The sequence below is a fragment of the Cervus elaphus genome, chromosome 22, assembly GCF_910594005.1.
Source record: "Cervus elaphus chromosome 22, mCerEla1.1, whole genome shotgun sequence".
NCBI lineage: Eukaryota > Metazoa > Chordata > Mammalia > Artiodactyla > Cervidae > Cervus > Cervus elaphus.
Window position 1 is genome coordinate 8,349,376 of NC_057836.1, and position 17,339 is coordinate 8,366,714.

Consider the following 17,339-nt stretch of genomic DNA (forward strand, 5'->3'; position numbering starts at 1 on the left):
GAGGCTGGCTCTTGTGTTTATTTCTGTGCCTCAGATGGGGTGTCTGAAATTGAACACAACAGCATGAGCCTGGAACATGGAGACTGACGGCTCTGCCCAACACCACACTACCGTCAACATACCCTAAAACTCTGATCTCACTGGCAACCACTTCTGGTTCATACTGAGTTGAAGGTTAACTTACTTACCTTTACCTTATTTCTTCTTCATTTTGGCCACAGCATATTAATCTATTTTCTTTGGATGACATCTTAATTATCTTACCAAATAAACATTTGGTTAATTGTCCTAGTTTTGTGTCATCTGCAAACCTGAGAAATAAGCTTTCTTCCTTTTCATTTCTACTGGAAAAATATGCAGAAGGAGGCAGGGCCCAGGACAGAAGCCTGTGGCATAACAATAGTGCTTTCCTTCCAGGGGGGTGATCATCCACTCTCTCTCACCTCTGGCAGTAGCTGGTTCAGTCAGCTGTCAGGATCAGAGACTGTCAAATGCCTTGATGAGATCCTTACATCCAGTGAGCATCTCCTTGACAGACAAGCCCTATCCAAAGAGCAAATGAAGCTGGGTACAATTTCAGCTGAGTCAGCATGAAGATCACATCAGTTTCTTTAACAATTTATCGCAGCTCTAAATTTCATTCCTTATTCTCATTAAATACAACTGAAATGTAGGTATGTGGCCATAATGAATCACTGAATCCAGATTATTTTGCAAGGCCTAGATAAAACTCACTTTCAGAAGAGAGGGCCAAGAATTTGTTCACTATCTCGCAATCAAGTGAACATGTAAAAAGTATTAGACTAGCTGGAAAATGTGCCTTGAAAGGGTAGAGTGCAAACTATGAGCTACATTTATTATGCAAACTTGTGTTGCTGTGAAAAACAGTCCAACTACAATGCAATTTATTTTTGCATTGCAAACGTGAGAAATGTGAAAGCACCACGGAAAGAAAAAAAGTGCTGTATTAATTTATGGTAACAGTTCCTGAAATAAAATATGGCATTAGAGAAATAGTTTTTATGACTTGGCAATAAAAGTTAACAGAGCCAACAATGGTTCTTGTTTAATTCTCTTCCAACTCTACAGATATAATTCGGCCTTCACCTTCATCACACTTTCATAGGGTTTTAACAGGGGACACACCTCCTCTTCTAAGAATTTCTGTACCTGTCAAAGAGGAAAGCAAATGCAAGACAGAAGAAAACATTAAAATTTGAGAATCCTTTTTTCAATGTCACTTCATAACACAGAGACTTACTTGGACAAACTTTTATGCCACCACTGAGCTTCTATTTTTCTCAACTCCCTGCAGAAATCTCTCCCTAAACATAGGCAGCTTGTCCCACCAGGCTGCTGCCCACCCCGCCCCCCGCCCAAACCAGCCTGCTGTATCCTTTTAGTTGGTCTCACCATTCTCCACCCATTGCCAAAGCTAAAATCATCATGCTTCTTCCTTCCTCCCCCGTCAACCAGCTTCCAAGTGACTAACTTCCTTAGCCCTCGGATCTGTGCCCTGTGTGCATCTACCTACCCCAGCCTTGGCTCAAAGCCCTCGTCACCAACTGCTCACCCGTTGCAGCAGCCTCCTTATTGGTCTTCTCACCTCCAGTTTAAGTCCTTCAAATCCAGTACATCAGAGTGTCTCAAATATAAATGATAGGTTTCCATCTGTCTGCTACATTAATCCTAGCTACTTTGGGGGCACCTGACAATCTGGCTACTCTCTCCCATGCTGGACATCTATCCATCTGTCATCTCTTCTCATCCTGGTGTTCCCTACAAGTAACTCCTACTTGTCCTTAAGATTAAGCTCAGATACCATGTCTTCTGAGAAGTCTTTTCCAACTTCCACTACCCTAGGGTTGTCTCTTTTGTGATCCTAAAAAAGGTGTGCTTCCCTCAATTCTTGCATGTATTTGGTATCACACTGACCTATTTACAAGCCTTTACCATTAAGTTTGAGTTCCCTGAAGATAAGGATTATATATTCATCTTTAAAGCACCATGATTAAACACAGCACCCAAACACAATCTGAGCACCTAGTCTGCACTCAATAAATGTTTCTGAATTAGCCCTTGTAATCTTCAAAAGGCCATGAGGAAAAGTGACAAATGTTTACTGAATACTTACTATGCACCAAGCTAGGCCTTTCAGCCCACACTCTGAGATACGGATCTCTATCCCAACGGCCGGTAAAAGCAGGAGGTCAGGACTGAACCCAGAGCTGCTACTCTGCTGTGCTGAGTCCCTCAGTCGTGTCCGACTCCTTGTGACCGCATGGACTGCAGCCCGCCCGCCAGGCTCCTCTGTCCATGGGGATTCTCCAGGCAAGAATACTGGAGTGGGTTGCTATGCTCTCTTCCAGGGGATCGTCCCAACCCAGGGATGGAACCCAGGTCTCCCGCATTGCAAGTGGATTTTTTACCGTCTGAGCCACCACGGAAGCTCAAGAATACTGCAGTGGGTAGCCTATCCCTTCTCCAGGGGAATTTCCTGACCCAGGAATCCAACCGAGGTCTCCTGCATTGCAGGCAAATTCTTTACCAATTGAGTTACCCAGGAAGCCCGAACCCGGAGCTACCTGACAATAAAACCCAATCTGTCCATTACACCACAGGCTCCAGACCAAAGCAGAACTCAGAGAAATCCTCAGGAAGAAATGAACTTAAGGCATTCTCAAAATAACCACTTTTTTAAGTTTTAGATTGCCCTGTGGCTCAGCTGGTAAAGAATCCACCTGCAATGCAGGAGACCTGGGTTCAGTCCCTGGGTTGGGAAGATCCCCTGGAGAAGGGAAAGGCTACCCCCTCCAGTATTTTGGCCTGAAGAACTACATGGACTGTTTCGTCCATGGAGTTGCAAAGAAGCGGACATAAATGAGCGACTTTCACTTTAAGTTTTAGGCAGCAACCTGCCCTGAATTCTAACTAGCCCCATTCTCATCATACCTCCTCTGAAGCAGAAACATAGATTGTACTCCAGGCTCTGCAGCCCAGTGCTGTAAACAGAGTGCATTTGGGAAGGACTGCAGCCCCATGGAAACGTTCTGATGCTTACCTGCTGGGATGCACGGCCGGTGAAAGAAGAAGGATCCAGCAAATGGTCCAACTGGGAGTGGATTGGACTGAAGTAGGCATCAGCCTGGATGCGCTCGATGAGGTCGTTGTCACCCCCTTCCTGCTTGACCACGGCAGCTGCCTGCTGCGAGAGCACTCTGATTTTCTCATGGCAATCCTGGGAAGACAGGAGGCACTGGTGGCTCACTAATAACAGGCATTTGAACGTCCATGCTGTCTGTGGCTGGTGCTACAAAGGCCTCCTCTAAAGTTTCATGAACCATCTGCTCTTATGTCCTGCCCACTTCCCAGCATTTCCCAAGGAAACTAAGACCTAATTTCTTCACTGAAAGCAGACCTTTTCTACAAGTGATTAAGCAAGTCACTTTTTAATTAACTGATTTCACCACCATCACCCTCCAAAGATAAGCCTGTTCTATGGCAGTCTGTTGTCACTGTTCTGCACCAATACCATGACTGAATGGAAGGACAGAAACACCTTCGTCCACCCTTCTTCAGGGAGGAGAGCAGGACCAAAGGTGCAGTACTTTCAATTTATGCAGGAGTACAAGGGGCTACCCACCTGGCGGTTACCCCCAGCTTTCACCATGGCCACAATGATGTTCTCTGTGGCCATGAAAGGCAGCTCCTGCCGAATGCGCCGCTCAATTACCTGTAAGAGTGAAGCGCCAGGAAGGATGCCTCAGGTTACAAAGTCATACACACAGTAAGACGTAAACTACAACCAAAAACGTGCACAGTGGGGACGTGATCTCCCATGTCCACAAAGAAAGAGGGTAGAAGAATTCTATTCTATACTATATTTTTTAAGTCTTCTCATACTCCCGAGTATTATTTTGATTTTAAAAAGGGATACTGACTTTAGTAAACTTTTAAAAGTTGCTTCATCAGAAAAATTCCTCAAACCTCAAGTTTGCTCCAGTTCAGGGCCTGACTTCAGGAACTGAGTGTAGGATGGAAGCAAACCCATCCGCCTGAGGTACCTACAAACGGGCCAGTGGAACCGTCTACCCCTCCAGCCACAGTAGAGCTGACGACTCAGGCTGGCAGACAATCTTCAGCCAACTCAAAGTACTGCTTCTTCCCTGGTCTATAAACTGGTCTACGAATTCCACAGACTTGATCCCGAGAGCATGTGTCACAACATGGAGAGTGAGCTCTGGCTGGGAAGCGTTCCCCCAACACGCTCACTCCAGAGCACAAGGTCCCACTCCCTGCCACACTCCCACCCCTCCTGAATACTGTGTTTTTCATCGAGGCCTCTTACTTTGGGGTATACCACCAATCCTTCAGAAATGTTCTGCAACGTATTCAGTACAGTATCTGCAGTGAGAAACGCCTCCGCCAAACAGATTCGCCTAGAAAAACAAACAGCCAATTCAGTTATCGCTTAAAACAAATAACAATTTCCGTGAAATGCAGGGTGTGTCCCAAGGAGCTGCCCTACTGACGTCTCATGCCAGATGTGCCACTTGGACAATTCCCTTCAACAGCCTCAATATCCTGATGACCCTTGAATCTATCACCTCTTTCCTAGACCACCTGCCCAGGCGCCAGGCCATATACCTATTTGGAGAGTTCCACCCGGCTCACTGGTAGGTTCCTCAAGCCCAGGGCTGAATGTAGACTCTTCTCCACTGCCTCCTGCTCAGCTCCTCACCCTACTCTTCCTCTCCTGTAGCTCCTGCCTCAGGAAATGGCACCAGCACCCCATCACCATCTAAACCCCCACTCCAGCCAACTGCCCAGGCCAGTCCCCGTGACATCAATTTATATCCACATCCTCGCCAGTCACACCGCCACCGTGCCAGCGTGGACGTGGGGTTTTAAAGCAGCCTCCTAACTTGTTCTGACTAGCATCCTGTCTTATAACTGCTTCTCCAAACTGTTGCAGGGTGTTTTAGTGGGTGCAGCTGACTAGGTCACAGTTTGCTAAAATACAGTTGATGGCTGACTTCCAAATGAGTTCACATATTATGAGTTTTATTTCCATAAATCCTGGATTATGAACACAATCCAGAGAGTTGACTTTAACTACTGATCATTTCCTCTCAAGAAATTCCAGCAGAATACAAGCAAATGAGAGTGAATCTGCTTTCAAATATGTATATACATAAAGTAGAAAGTCACGTGCATGCTGGTACCTTATTAGTAACTACTAATTAATTCTGACCTATCTCGGACCTGATCAGGTCACTGTGCCAAGATACCACAGCTGACACCACCTGCCTTCAGAACATCTACCCTCCTTTTTAGGGCCCACAAGGCCCTTCATAAACTGGCTACTCTCCACGAGCATCCCCACCTCATTTCTTGCCGCAGACTTCATTCTCCAGGGCTACCTGACTACCAGTAACTAACTCTCCAAACTGTTCTTTCTTCCACCTTTGTGCTTTATATGTGCTTCCAACTTTGTCTCACATGTTACAATGGCTAGATTTCTTCAGTCTACAGCATCGCCTCCTTGTGAAGCTTCCATTGACTTCTCCACACCCCCAGCCTTTGCCCCCACAAGGATACCCTGTACATATTTTAGCACGTGTCACGTTGTACCGTGTTCCCGCCTCCCTGTTAAGACTCCGGGCTCCTATGGACAGGAGGGAACACAGGGATGCTCTGCAGTCTGTCGCTCCCAGGCCCCTCTGTGCCCCCACAGGTGCTGTGTGATGCCCCGTCCACTGACCGGTTGGCACTGTCATCGAGCGTGCGCTCAAACCACTGCACAGAGGCCGTCTGCAGGGGGTCCGTGACAAGCGCCATCAGGTGCCGGGCCAGGCTGCAGCACCGCTCTGAGCGCATAGGGTTCCGCTTGTATGGCATTGCACTTGAGCCTGCCCGTGCAAAGGACAAGAAGCAAAGGCAGGAAGACCTCAGGGGACAGCAGGAGGCTGAGCAGGCTGCTGGCTGAACCGCTCACACGTGCCCACAACACCCCCACCCCAACCCGTCACGGTGTTCCCAGGTCTCCACACGACACTCACCAATCTGCTGTTTTTCAAAGGGCTCCTCCATCTCCTTGAGGTTTGCCAGGAGTCGTATGTCGGTACAAATCTGAGGGAAGCAGGGGCACAGGCTTCACCCACGTTCTCAGTACTCAGGGGGCCCAGGCAGGGACTAGACTGATGGAGGAGGCGAGCTCTTTGGGTGCTGCCACTGAGCTGACCGTCAGCACGGGAATGTTCTGGTGAAACACTGCTTATGATATCACGGGCAGACCATGGCAAGATGAACTTAAGGAGAATGCCGGAACCAATCCTTTTTCACACCTTCACTTAAGAGGCTCCCCTGACAGACCCAAATTACTAACAGCGCTGACATCTCTTGAGAGCACGATGAAGTCGGAGCCTAAGGCTGGGGGGTGAGTCTGTGGTGCCAACTACCCACCGCTGCCTCCACTTACCTTGTGCACCGATGCCCCCAAGCTAGCCAGCACAGAGAGCACCTCAATATCTACTTTTCGTGTATAGGTCTGCCCTGTGATGATGAAAGCCCTAGAAATAAATAGAAAAGAGCTTTAAGTGAAAATATTTCAAAATGTAACTGTGTCAGACAAGTGAGCCAACGCAGACCCTAAGCAAAGGCTTGGTCTCACTGAGGTATTAAGTTGCACTGAGTCCAGGACTGCAGATTAGTGGCTCCAGGAAGAAACTGCACTTCCCCACCCCACTTTTTACTGAACCCAGGTGGCCGCCCTGACCCGAGGAGGAAACAGTCCAGCAAGCCTCTGTCCTGCTGCAGCCCAGGGAAGTGCCTGAAACAAGGAGCCAGCGTGGCGGGTGGGGGGTGAGGGGTCAGGGACGACTATCCTCGTGGTCCACTGGCTAAGACTCTGTGCTCCCAATCCAGGGGGCCCAGGTTCAATCCCTGGTCAGGGAAGCAGATCCCACGTACCACAGTTAAGAGTTCACATGACTCAAGTAAGACCCACTGCAGCCAAATAAAGAAAGAAATAAATATTTTACACAAAAACAACAACAAAAACAAGGAACCACAGGGGAGCCTGGGGGCCCTTGAAGCAAATAGACAGACTGAGACCAACCTGTCAGAGGCCTTCAGTAAAAACAAAACCAAAACAACACAGCTAAGGCTATTCTCCTGAACTCAGAACTAAACAGCTCCCTTTTTTCTTAAAAATTATAAGGAATATAATAGAATCCATGAAACAAAACCACACCAGAGATAGAAGGAAATGGGTGGAAAGACACAGAAAAGAAAAGGGGAAAAAAAAAACCAAAAAACAACACAACAGCTAAGACCAAATCTGGAGGGATACTGCCTTTTATTACCTAACAGGGAGGCTGACACTTTCCCCACTCACCTACCTCTTGAATCCTGCCTTTTCTGTCACCATCTTGTCAAGCTGTTCTACCTTGGGAAGAAGAGATATCCCCATAGACATCCAGGCATGTCTAGTTTGAAAACATCTTGACACATCATCCTGCCCAGGTTTATGCCTTTAGTACCCTTCCAGTCGAGACGGCACCCACCCCAAGATCCATTGCTCCCACCACCCTGGGGTCAGCTTTGTTTCCGGCGCTCCCACGGTTGGGCCTGCCTCGGCCAGGTCACTCCCTACGCACACCTTTTGGTCATCTCCCTCGAAGAGCTGCAGGAAGCTGGCCTGGGTGCCGGTGGTACCCTTCACGCCTCGGAAGCGCAGTTCATCCCGGACACGCTTCAGGCTTTGGAGATCCATGCACAGATCCTGAATCCAGAGACAGCAACGTTTCCCAACTGTGGTCAGCTGAGCAGGCCTGAACACAACCCAAAAAGAACACACAGAAGTCTCAAGCTAATGACTTGTTTCATAAAACCTTTGTTGCTTCTTCTAATAATCACTGTTACCCCTGGGAAGGGAAAGAATTAAAATGAAAACAAAACAAGAGCTAAAAAGCTTAAGCAAATACTAGTTAAGCAGATTCAATGTCATTTACAAATATTCAAAGGTTATAAAACTAAAGGGCCACTAGCATAGTTCTTGCTTCATCATCAAGAGGCACTATAAGGGCAGAGACAATGTCTGCTTTGTTTGTCCCCAGATCTTGGCAAGAAATACACACATAACAAACACTTGCCAAGCATCTAATGTGTTCCTGGTATTGGAAATACAACAAAGAACAAAACAGACCAAGTCCCTGTCCAGTGGAGCTCAAACTGTAGTGTAAAAAAGTAAACAAACAAGATATCTGCTCATTTTTAAAACGCTATCAAAAAGTAAAACGAGGACACTGGATGGAGACTGTGTCTCTAGACTGGCAGGAAAGAAAGGACTTTGGAAAGAGTCGAGACCTGATAAGACCGAGCTGAGCCACAGAGAACAACCTGGAAACACGCACAATCAGAGGACTCTAACTGAACAGCTAATGGCTTTGTCTTCAGTCTAAATCAATGCCAGCCAACCGCAGGTCTGTTTATAATATAAAACATGATTATGAGTAAACTATAATAAAGCCAGAGTTCTAATAGATTACCTAGCCTTCTCTCCTATTAGGCAAATGATACTGACAGCTGGCGACATGAAGGCACCCCGCTAAGAATGTCCAGAGTAGACACACAATCCCAAATTAATCTTAAGGTAATTTTCCTCAAATAGATTATTGTTTTAATAAAGAAAATAAATTTGCACAGACCTATTCATAGCAGCCTTACACATAATAGCAACAGAGTGGAAGCAACCCAAATGTCCAGCAACTGGTGAACAGATAAAAGGCAGCATATCCATACAATGGTATGTTATTTGGTTGTAAAAGACATTAAGTCATGACACATGCTACAACATGGATGAACACTGAAAATGCTCTGTGAAGTGAAAAGAAGCCAGTCACAAGCAGATGACTACTACATGATTCTACTTGATTGAAGTGTTCAAGAGACAAATCCACAAACAGAAAACAGATATTTGGTTGCCAGAAGATAGGGAATGGGGAGATGGGAGGGACTACTAAAGGGTACAGGTCATTTGGCGGGGGGTGGTGATGGAAATATTCTGAAATTACACATTGGTAATGAGTGCATAAACTCTGTAAATATACAAAAAAATGGATGAATTTTATGGTACGTTAGTTGTATCTCAATAAAGCCATTTCTTTTTAATTGCAGGGACTGATCCATTCTGAGGTGCGATCTATGCATCAATACCATTTTCTGAGTTCCTAACGCCTGCTAACTGTGGCCGCAGACACCTCTCATTCCACCATCCCCAGAGGAATAATGGAATGGCTGTATTCCCTGAACACTCTCCAGCAGAGGCCGAAGAGGGGTTGCAACACAGGTGATGCCAGGTGTGGCGGGAGCCAGCACAGAGGGCAACCTTTGTCACGGCTCCGCCACACACAAGGAGCAACAGTCCCCTCACATGAACAAATCCTGGTTTCTGCAACCAATAATGGAAGCACTAATTTTAAGGAAGGTTACATTCAACTCAGTAGGGCTTCCTAAGTTACAGGAGATGATATCCTTCTTGCCATAGCAATACCTATCCCATCAAAACATAAGGCAGATGCCAATACACCACGACTCAAGTATCACCACTTGAAACCTGCCACTAGCAATCCAAAAATGACATCATTGGCTTTAAAAAAGGGTTTTACTTGGTAATCATAAAAATGCTTGCACATTAAAAAAAACAAACCAGAGTAATCAGTATTTACATCTTGGTGCACCTTCTTCCAATCTTTGTACAATTTATATGCTGTCTTTTCCCCACATTGACCTACGTGCATAGTTAGTTAGTTAAGTCACTCAGTTGTGTCCGACTCTTTGCGACCCTGTGGACTGTAGCCCACCAGGCTCCTCCGTCCATGGGATTCTCCAGGAGAGAATACTGGAGTGGGTTGCCATTTCCTTCTCCAGCATTCCCATGTCTTATTAATCTAACAAGTGTCATTTTCCTGGCTGTGATTATTCTAACCTATGTATATACTACAGCCTTATTTAATTATTCTCTTATTCTTGGACATTTATAGATTGTTTCCAACGCTACCATCATAAATAGTATTATAACAATGATCTTTGTACATATAGCTTTTTCCATAATTTGGATTACTTGCATTAAATACTCAAGAATGGAATCACTGAATCAAGAACACTTTCTTGAGAGGCAGAGTGGAAACAGATCTAAGAAGGGAGCAGTCAGAGTGCCCCCTTCCTGGGGCACAAGGCTGGGAGAGCCCCTCTCCTTCCCACTCACACCACAGGAAGATACCCACCTAAACTCTGGCCCTTCAGTTACCCCAAATAGCTGTCTGTTATCCTGACCTGAAGAACCATCTGGGCTGATTCTACCAACCAGCACTGATTCCTGGAATGGGAAAGGAAGGATCAGGCCTGTGACCCAAATAGGATCTGTTTTCCAACCTCCTCCCTACCACTAAAAGATCTCCCTGTAGGCAAAGGGGATACCAGAAGTGTTAGCGTATAAACAGCAACAACAAAATGAGAATACTTTGTGTGTATGTATCTGTATACATAGTTTCCAATGAAACGAACCATTAGATTTACTCTCTCAGCAATACAGCTTTTAAGGTAGGTATAAGGTTCATTCCTCATAGGCATCCCAAGTGCTTATGTTTTGAGTTTTTTTAACCTCAAGGTTACCATGGAGAAGGGAGAACTGAAGGAATAAATGGAAGCTGGATGCCCATAAATAAGCCCAATTCCCAAGAGGTAACCCTCTCACTTACTGGAAATGTGTGAAACCTAAGGTGGGGAGATCGGCTCGTTCCTTGGCAAAGTCGGCAAGCCGAGAGATCACCCTGGCAAGCTGCAAAGAAGATGGTGTGGGAGAAAGAGAGTGAATTCAGGCTGAGCACTGCATAAACAGGAACTAAACTTGGAGACAAATTCATCTACAATTACACTTCCAGCTCACAGAAGGCAGAGGCCACATTTTTTCTTTGTATCTTAAAGTACCAAACAACATTCAAAAACTGAGTTGATGACCTAAAATGCCACAAGTTATTTCTGCACAGTTTTAATACCACTGGCACGCTCATGAAGAAAAACAGACAAAATCATAATCTGACCCACACAATCCAGCACCTTGCTGCTGGTTACACTTCCCTCACTTAAAAGGCGATGCTTTAAAAGCGCTAACTCATACAGTGTTTTAACTCAAGAAGAGACAATTAGTTCTAGAGATCAGATCTAGGATCATTCATGTGAGTACACAGTAACTTATTTAGATCTATACTGTGCTGATTTATTCAAGGTGGTGCCCATCTCCTGTCACAGGGATCTTAGGATTGGCAGGAAATTTGTCAACTTCTTACCTTTGGCAAAAGCAGGTCAAATGCATTTCTGAGAATAATCAGGTCCTGCAAGGGAAAATGCAGTGGTCTTACATTAATCAGCTTTGCCCAAATGTTATGACCTAACACTTTATGGCCGTCACATCTGGGTTTCTTAGCTAGCTGCCTATCTCACTTTCAGCAATACAATGTGCAAGTCAGAAGCTGCTAACAGAACTCTTCTGATTACTGTCTTAAAAGTCCACCAACTGAGAGAGCAGTACTGCTAGGATCTATAAGCACAAAGCTTTTATGCTTATAAAGCCCTATTTGCTGCTGCTAAGTCGCTTCAGTCGTGTCCGACTCTGTGCGACCCCATAGACGGCAGCCTACCAGGCTCCCTCGTCCCTGGGATTCTCCAGGCAAGAACACTGGAGTGGGTTGCCATTTCCTCCTCCAAAAGCCCTATTTAGGGGGTATCTAACTTAACTGGAAAATGATAAGGAGCAGCCCTGTTATGAATATGACAAAGATGTCCAGGTCAACAGGGTTTATATCTTCCCGGACAATAGCATTTGAGTTTCTAAGAATCCACAGGGCACATTCCATTAGTCTCTGCTCCCCCTTTTTTTTTCATGTCTGTCACTGCTAACAACAAAAAAAGGCATGAACTAAAGGATCTAGGTTTAGGAAATTTAAAGCTGTTCTTAGGGGAGTGAGACGAGCAACCAACACATGCTTGAGACGGTAACTTGAGCCCAACTACACACTAGGTACTTTTTAAAAGGATACTCCAAGTTAGGGGACTGCTCTTCTCCCATTATCTGACTCATTAATTATATACAGATGCCTTTAATTATGTAACATTTTAGACAAAAAAAAGTTATTTAGGGGCAACTTAAAAACTACTGGCTTCTTTCTGAACTGGAAGCGTATCTGGATTCTAACTTCTAGTCCCACAGATGCACTGTGACGAGGGCAGAGGTTTGGAGTCATTCTATCCAGGTCTGTATCCTTTCCAGGTTGGGCAAGTTCTTCAACCTCCTTAAGTTTCCTCATTTGTGGAGGTGGGGATTATAAAGCCAGAGCCAAAGGCTATATATTCTGAATCCATTTACATGAAATTTCGAGAAAAGACACAACTATAGACACAAAAAGCAGGTCTCAGCGGTTGTTTGGGACTGGAAGCAGGAGTGGGGACTAATGGCAAACAAGAGAGACTGTCTTGGGATGAGGCGTGTGTTCTATAGAGTGTGGTGAGGTTGAATGTTGCATAAATTTACTAAAGCTCACTGAACTATCCATCTAAAATGGGTGAATTTATGGTATTAAATTATACCTTAATAAAGTTATTTAGAAATAGAGACAACAGCATCTATTATGCCTGTTGTGATGAAAAAATGAATACATATGAAGTGCTCACCTAGTAAACTCTTAGGAAAATGCCTGCTTGTTACTTTTTCATGTTTGACTATGAGACACTTTTGCTAATTAAAGGATTTAAGAATTATAATGCAATTACCTTTTCTTTTCAGAAGTCACAGCGAAGAGTTATAAAGGACTTTGGAAAGAAAATCCCTTTGGAAAACTACTTTGGCCACTAAAATGCTAAGCTCTCTAGCTATGTCCAGCATACTGATGTATAGGCAGTATCTGTACATCATTTTATGGAGGTCATTAGGGGCTTACAGTTTAGACTGGAAGGATACCAAAAGCAGAGACTTCCTGAGCACTGAGATCCTAAGACCTACGGAGTCACTTCCTAAAATGGACAAAATCAATTAAAATGTATAAATGCATTATCAAGCCTGAGTCCTAATGGACAGAACAGCAAGGGCTCCTACTGTATTGTCTCCCACATAGCAGGAGGTGGCGCCAAGATGGATGATGCCAGCAGCTCTGGGGCAGCAGTGGGCAAACGTGTGCACGTGGGCCATCACATCATGTCGTAACTGCTTCTCCTCCTCAGCTGCCATCTTGAAGTCGATGTTGTCCAGGTTTGATTTCATCTCCTGGATTTGTTCATCTGTGATAGGCAAACCCAGTGCCTGCAGAACAGGCAAAATAAAATGAAATAGCTTCTTATGTCACATTATTTGAACGGAAATGACAGTAAAAAAGAAAACTGATTCATGTTAGTGTTTATGCCCTACCTTCCAATTCTTAAACTAAAATTTGGGGGAACTAAACTAAAAGGACATGGGGAGGAAGAAACAACTTTCTTTTTTAAAATTCTGGCTGCGCTGGGCCTTTGCTGTGGCACGTGGGCTCTTTTTGAGGGCACGGGCTCAGTAGTTGCAGTGCTCAAGCTTAGTTGCTCTGCTGCCTGTGGGATCTTACCTCCCTGACCAGGGATCGAACCTGCATCCCCTGCATTGGAAGGTGGACTCTTACCCACTGGACCACCAGGGAAGTCCCCAGGAAACTTTCTAAATGAATCATGGCAAGTTATATTCTAAGCAAACTCCAACATACACAACAACGTAGTCGTGATTTCTGTTCCTTCTGCCCTGACATCTCTGCTCACTCCCTCACAGGTTCCGGTCTCTGGGCTCAAACGCCATCTCCTCAGAGAGGCTTTCCTGACATCAACATGAAACACCCTTCTTCAGTGTCACTCGCTATCCCTTTAGCCTGGTTTTATTTAGAGCACTTACTGCCATATGACATTTTTACACATCTTTTAGCCTCTCTCTCCTCTCTAGGGTGTACAGACTCCCTGAAAGGAGAGCTTTGTGGTATTTATTGCTTAGACTCTTTACTGCTCGGCTCTTAAGTGCCCAGAGTGTGGGATCCCGGCCACAGCTTTATATCTGATCTAGATGGATTTAGTCAGAGAAACCAAAATTAGCAACGCTGTTAGTAGCTCTGCCAACAAATTATGTGCAGCGAATTCAGTGCAACTGAAAGCAATTCCAGGAGATATTAATGAGAAAACAAACACATCAACATCTTACATTCCTCCATCACTGAATAAAACCAGGCTGACAAAAAACAGCTGGCAGCCCACAGGCAGCTCAGAACCCTCGAGCCAAGTGCTGAATCCGTACATTGGTGAATTTTACCCAAACCTCACTTCAAAGTCCCAAGGCCTGGTCCTGAGAAGGAGCTCACATCTTAAGACCTATCTAGTCAGATGTGGCTATCTACATTTAAACTAGTAAAAATTCAATTCCTCGGTCACACTACATCTGGCCAAGCTGCCTTGGATCTCTGAGCGGAGACATCGTAGGGCTCCTCCCAAAACAGAACAGCAGGGGGCAGTGTGGACAAACTGCTTCCTCCCCAAGCAACTCATCCTCTCAAAATCCAAGGTGGACAAATTTTCTGCACTTGCCCTCAACTCTCATTCCTCAAGTTTTTTTTTTTTTTAAAAAACTACTAAATTATTATGTACTTCAAGCTGTTCATTTTGACACCCTAGCTAATAGATAATACAGACTCAGGAGATATCAAAATGGGATGCATTTCAGGCAATGTGTAGACTGGGCAGAGGAAAGGATGCATACTGACTCCACATTTCAATTCCAGCTTGAAGTTCTTACAAGCTATGGTGACTGGCGCCAACCTCATCTACACGGAGTACCAAGTAAAACAGAAAACAGAATACATGCTAGTAGGTAACAAACCACAACACACTGCATGTCCTGATCTATTGTTATCTGAGCTCTGTGTTTATGAAATCTGTGCCTTCATTTTATCCTCTGTAAAATAGGAATCACATACTTATAAAGAATTGTTTTGAGAATTAGTAAATTAATTTTTAAGGTTTTCAAACTGCTGAGCACACATAGTAGGCACTGTAGAAACATCTGCTAGCATTTAAAAAAAAATTTTATTGGAGTATAGTTGATTTAAAAGAATGTGTTAGTTTCAGATGAAAAGCAAAGTCAATCAGTTAGCATATATCCATCCACTCTTTTTTAGATTCTTTCCTTTCATAAGCCATTACAGAGTATTGTGTCTGTTAGTGTCATCTACTACTTGACTTCTTGAGCAAGATGATAGGAAGGGGGTAAAATCTAGGAAGAAAGTTTCCTGTTCAGGGACCCTATACCTTGGTCCTAGGTAGGTACTCAGATTGTTTCTGAGGTTACTGTATGTCATTTCGGAGAGGACTGCCATCTTGCTTGTTGTGGCATTTTTCTCGGAAACTTTATAGCTCTTTGGATCACTCTCAGCTTCCTTCAGCGCTTCTGTGAAGATCCTTCTGGGGCTATTTCTGAAACCGCTGGGCAGAATACCTCTACATGCAGCTCTCAGAACCCATAACTCGCATCTAATAACCCCCTACCCTGATTCTCTCTCCCCAGAGACAAAAAAAGGCAGTCTACTGAAGAGGAAACAATGGCCCAGCAAATGAGTATTTTGCAGTGACAGGTCTCTGACTACACAGAGGCATGTGGAGGGCGAGGTGGTTGGGCGCTCAGTCAGGCTTTGCAAGGTCATGGGTTCACACCCGGGTTCCTTTATTAATACGTGAGTGCTAACTCGCTTCAGTCATTTCCGACTCTTGGCGACTCCATGCACTGTATAGCCTGCCAGGCTCCTCTCTCCATCGGATTCTCTAGGCAAGAATACTGGAGTGGGTTGTCATAATGGGTAGGAGCAAATATCTCACTGGCACATCATCGGGGCTTGGTCTTCTCTCCTATAACGTGGGAAACCGCCCCCTAGTTTGCAAAGTCTTTCTGGGTTAACTGGGTAAAGACGTGTACAGAAGCGAGCACAACCGCACGGAAGGAGCACTCAGCGGTGCACTCCTACAGGAACCGCCAAGACTTACTCCCGGAAACGGTAACTGCACTTGCCGCCCACCGTCCATCTCCGACCCTCCACCATTAAAACATGTGAGGTAACAGGTGGCGACGGCTGGGCTTCCTGCCCTGGCCTTCCTGGGGCCGTTCCTCCGGAAAGGGAACACCCGGCCGAAAATAGCGGGGCAGCTGCCGGGGGAGGCTCAGCCCGCGCTGGAAGTCCCAGCCTGGCACGTGCGGGGCCGGGCCCGCCTCCAGGTGCGTTACCTGCTCGGCCTCCGCCAGCCACAGCCAGAGCTGCCGCCAGGTCCGGAATTTGTACTTGTCGCTAAACAGGAAGCACATCTCCGGGCTGGCATAACGGGAGGCAAGCGGCGAGCGGTAGCTGTCGTGCCCGCAGGCCGCCTCCCGCCCGCCACGGTCGCCCCCCGCGGCCATGCCGGACTCTGGACCTCGCCGGAGCCTACAGGGTCAGAGAGGGCGGAAGCGGAAGTCCGAGGGCGGGACTTCCTCCACTTGGTTCCACCCCCGGGGTTTCCGGGAGACCCGAGACCTCAAGGCTGCTGGGTTTAGGCTCTTCGCTACTGAGGGTTTAAGAGTTTCTCTTCGTTTTACGAGAAACGTGATCAGTGCTTCACAAGTTACCTCTGCAGCCCTGCGTCTCAGTTTTCTCATCCGAAAAAAGATACATTAAGACCCGCCTTTAGGATTGCTCTGAGGACATGAAATCGATGTCCAAGACATTTGGAAAGCTTTTTTTTTTTTTTGCTATTATTTTTGTCTTCTCCCCCTCCCCCACTCCTACCGCCCGGTTCTGAGACAAGTACCAGACAAGGGAAATCGGCATTGAGTTCCCCGCCCTGGAACACTTTCTCACTACAGCTTACTCAAGGTCCAAGTCAGAAAATGTCACCTGATGAACCCACTCTTCCCTCTGGTTGGCCACTAATAATAAAACCACTAACGTTTATGGTGGTCTCACTGGTGGCTCAGACGGTAAAAAATCTGCTTGCGATGCAGGAGACCTGAGTACGATCCCTTGGTGGGGAAGATCCCCTGAAGAAGGAAGTGGCTACCCCACTCCAGTATTCTTGCCTGGAGAATTCTATGGACAGAGGGAGCCTGGTGGGCTACAGTCCATGGGGTCGCAGAGTCCGAGGGTACTGGACTCTTAAACTTAACTCTTTTTTTTTTTTTTAATTTTTTTATTAGTTGGAGGCTAATTACTTCACAACATTTCAGTGGGTCTTGTCATACATTGATATGAATCAGC

General features: G+C 45.7%; 1 protein-coding gene across 1 annotated transcript; it reads right to left on the reverse strand.

Annotated features, from left to right (window-relative positions):
* Positions 1-1,034: 1,034 nt before the first annotated feature.
* ADSL (adenylosuccinate lyase) lies at positions 1,035-16,558 on the reverse strand. Its single transcript, XM_043881759.1, has 13 exons — positions 16,334-16,558; positions 13,154-13,357; positions 11,352-11,396; positions 10,764-10,843; positions 7,664-7,835; positions 7,404-7,450; positions 6,482-6,572; positions 6,063-6,132; positions 5,765-5,912; positions 4,349-4,439; positions 3,644-3,733; positions 3,062-3,238; positions 1,035-1,170 (listed from the first exon to the last, which is right to left on the reverse strand). Exons 1-13 carry the CDS (start codon positions 16,502-16,504, stop codon positions 1,084-1,086), a joined length of 1,473 nt encoding a protein of 490 aa, XP_043737694.1. The 5' UTR covers positions 16,505-16,558; the 3' UTR covers positions 1,035-1,083.
* Between the last annotated feature and the right edge of the window lie 781 nt (positions 16,559-17,339).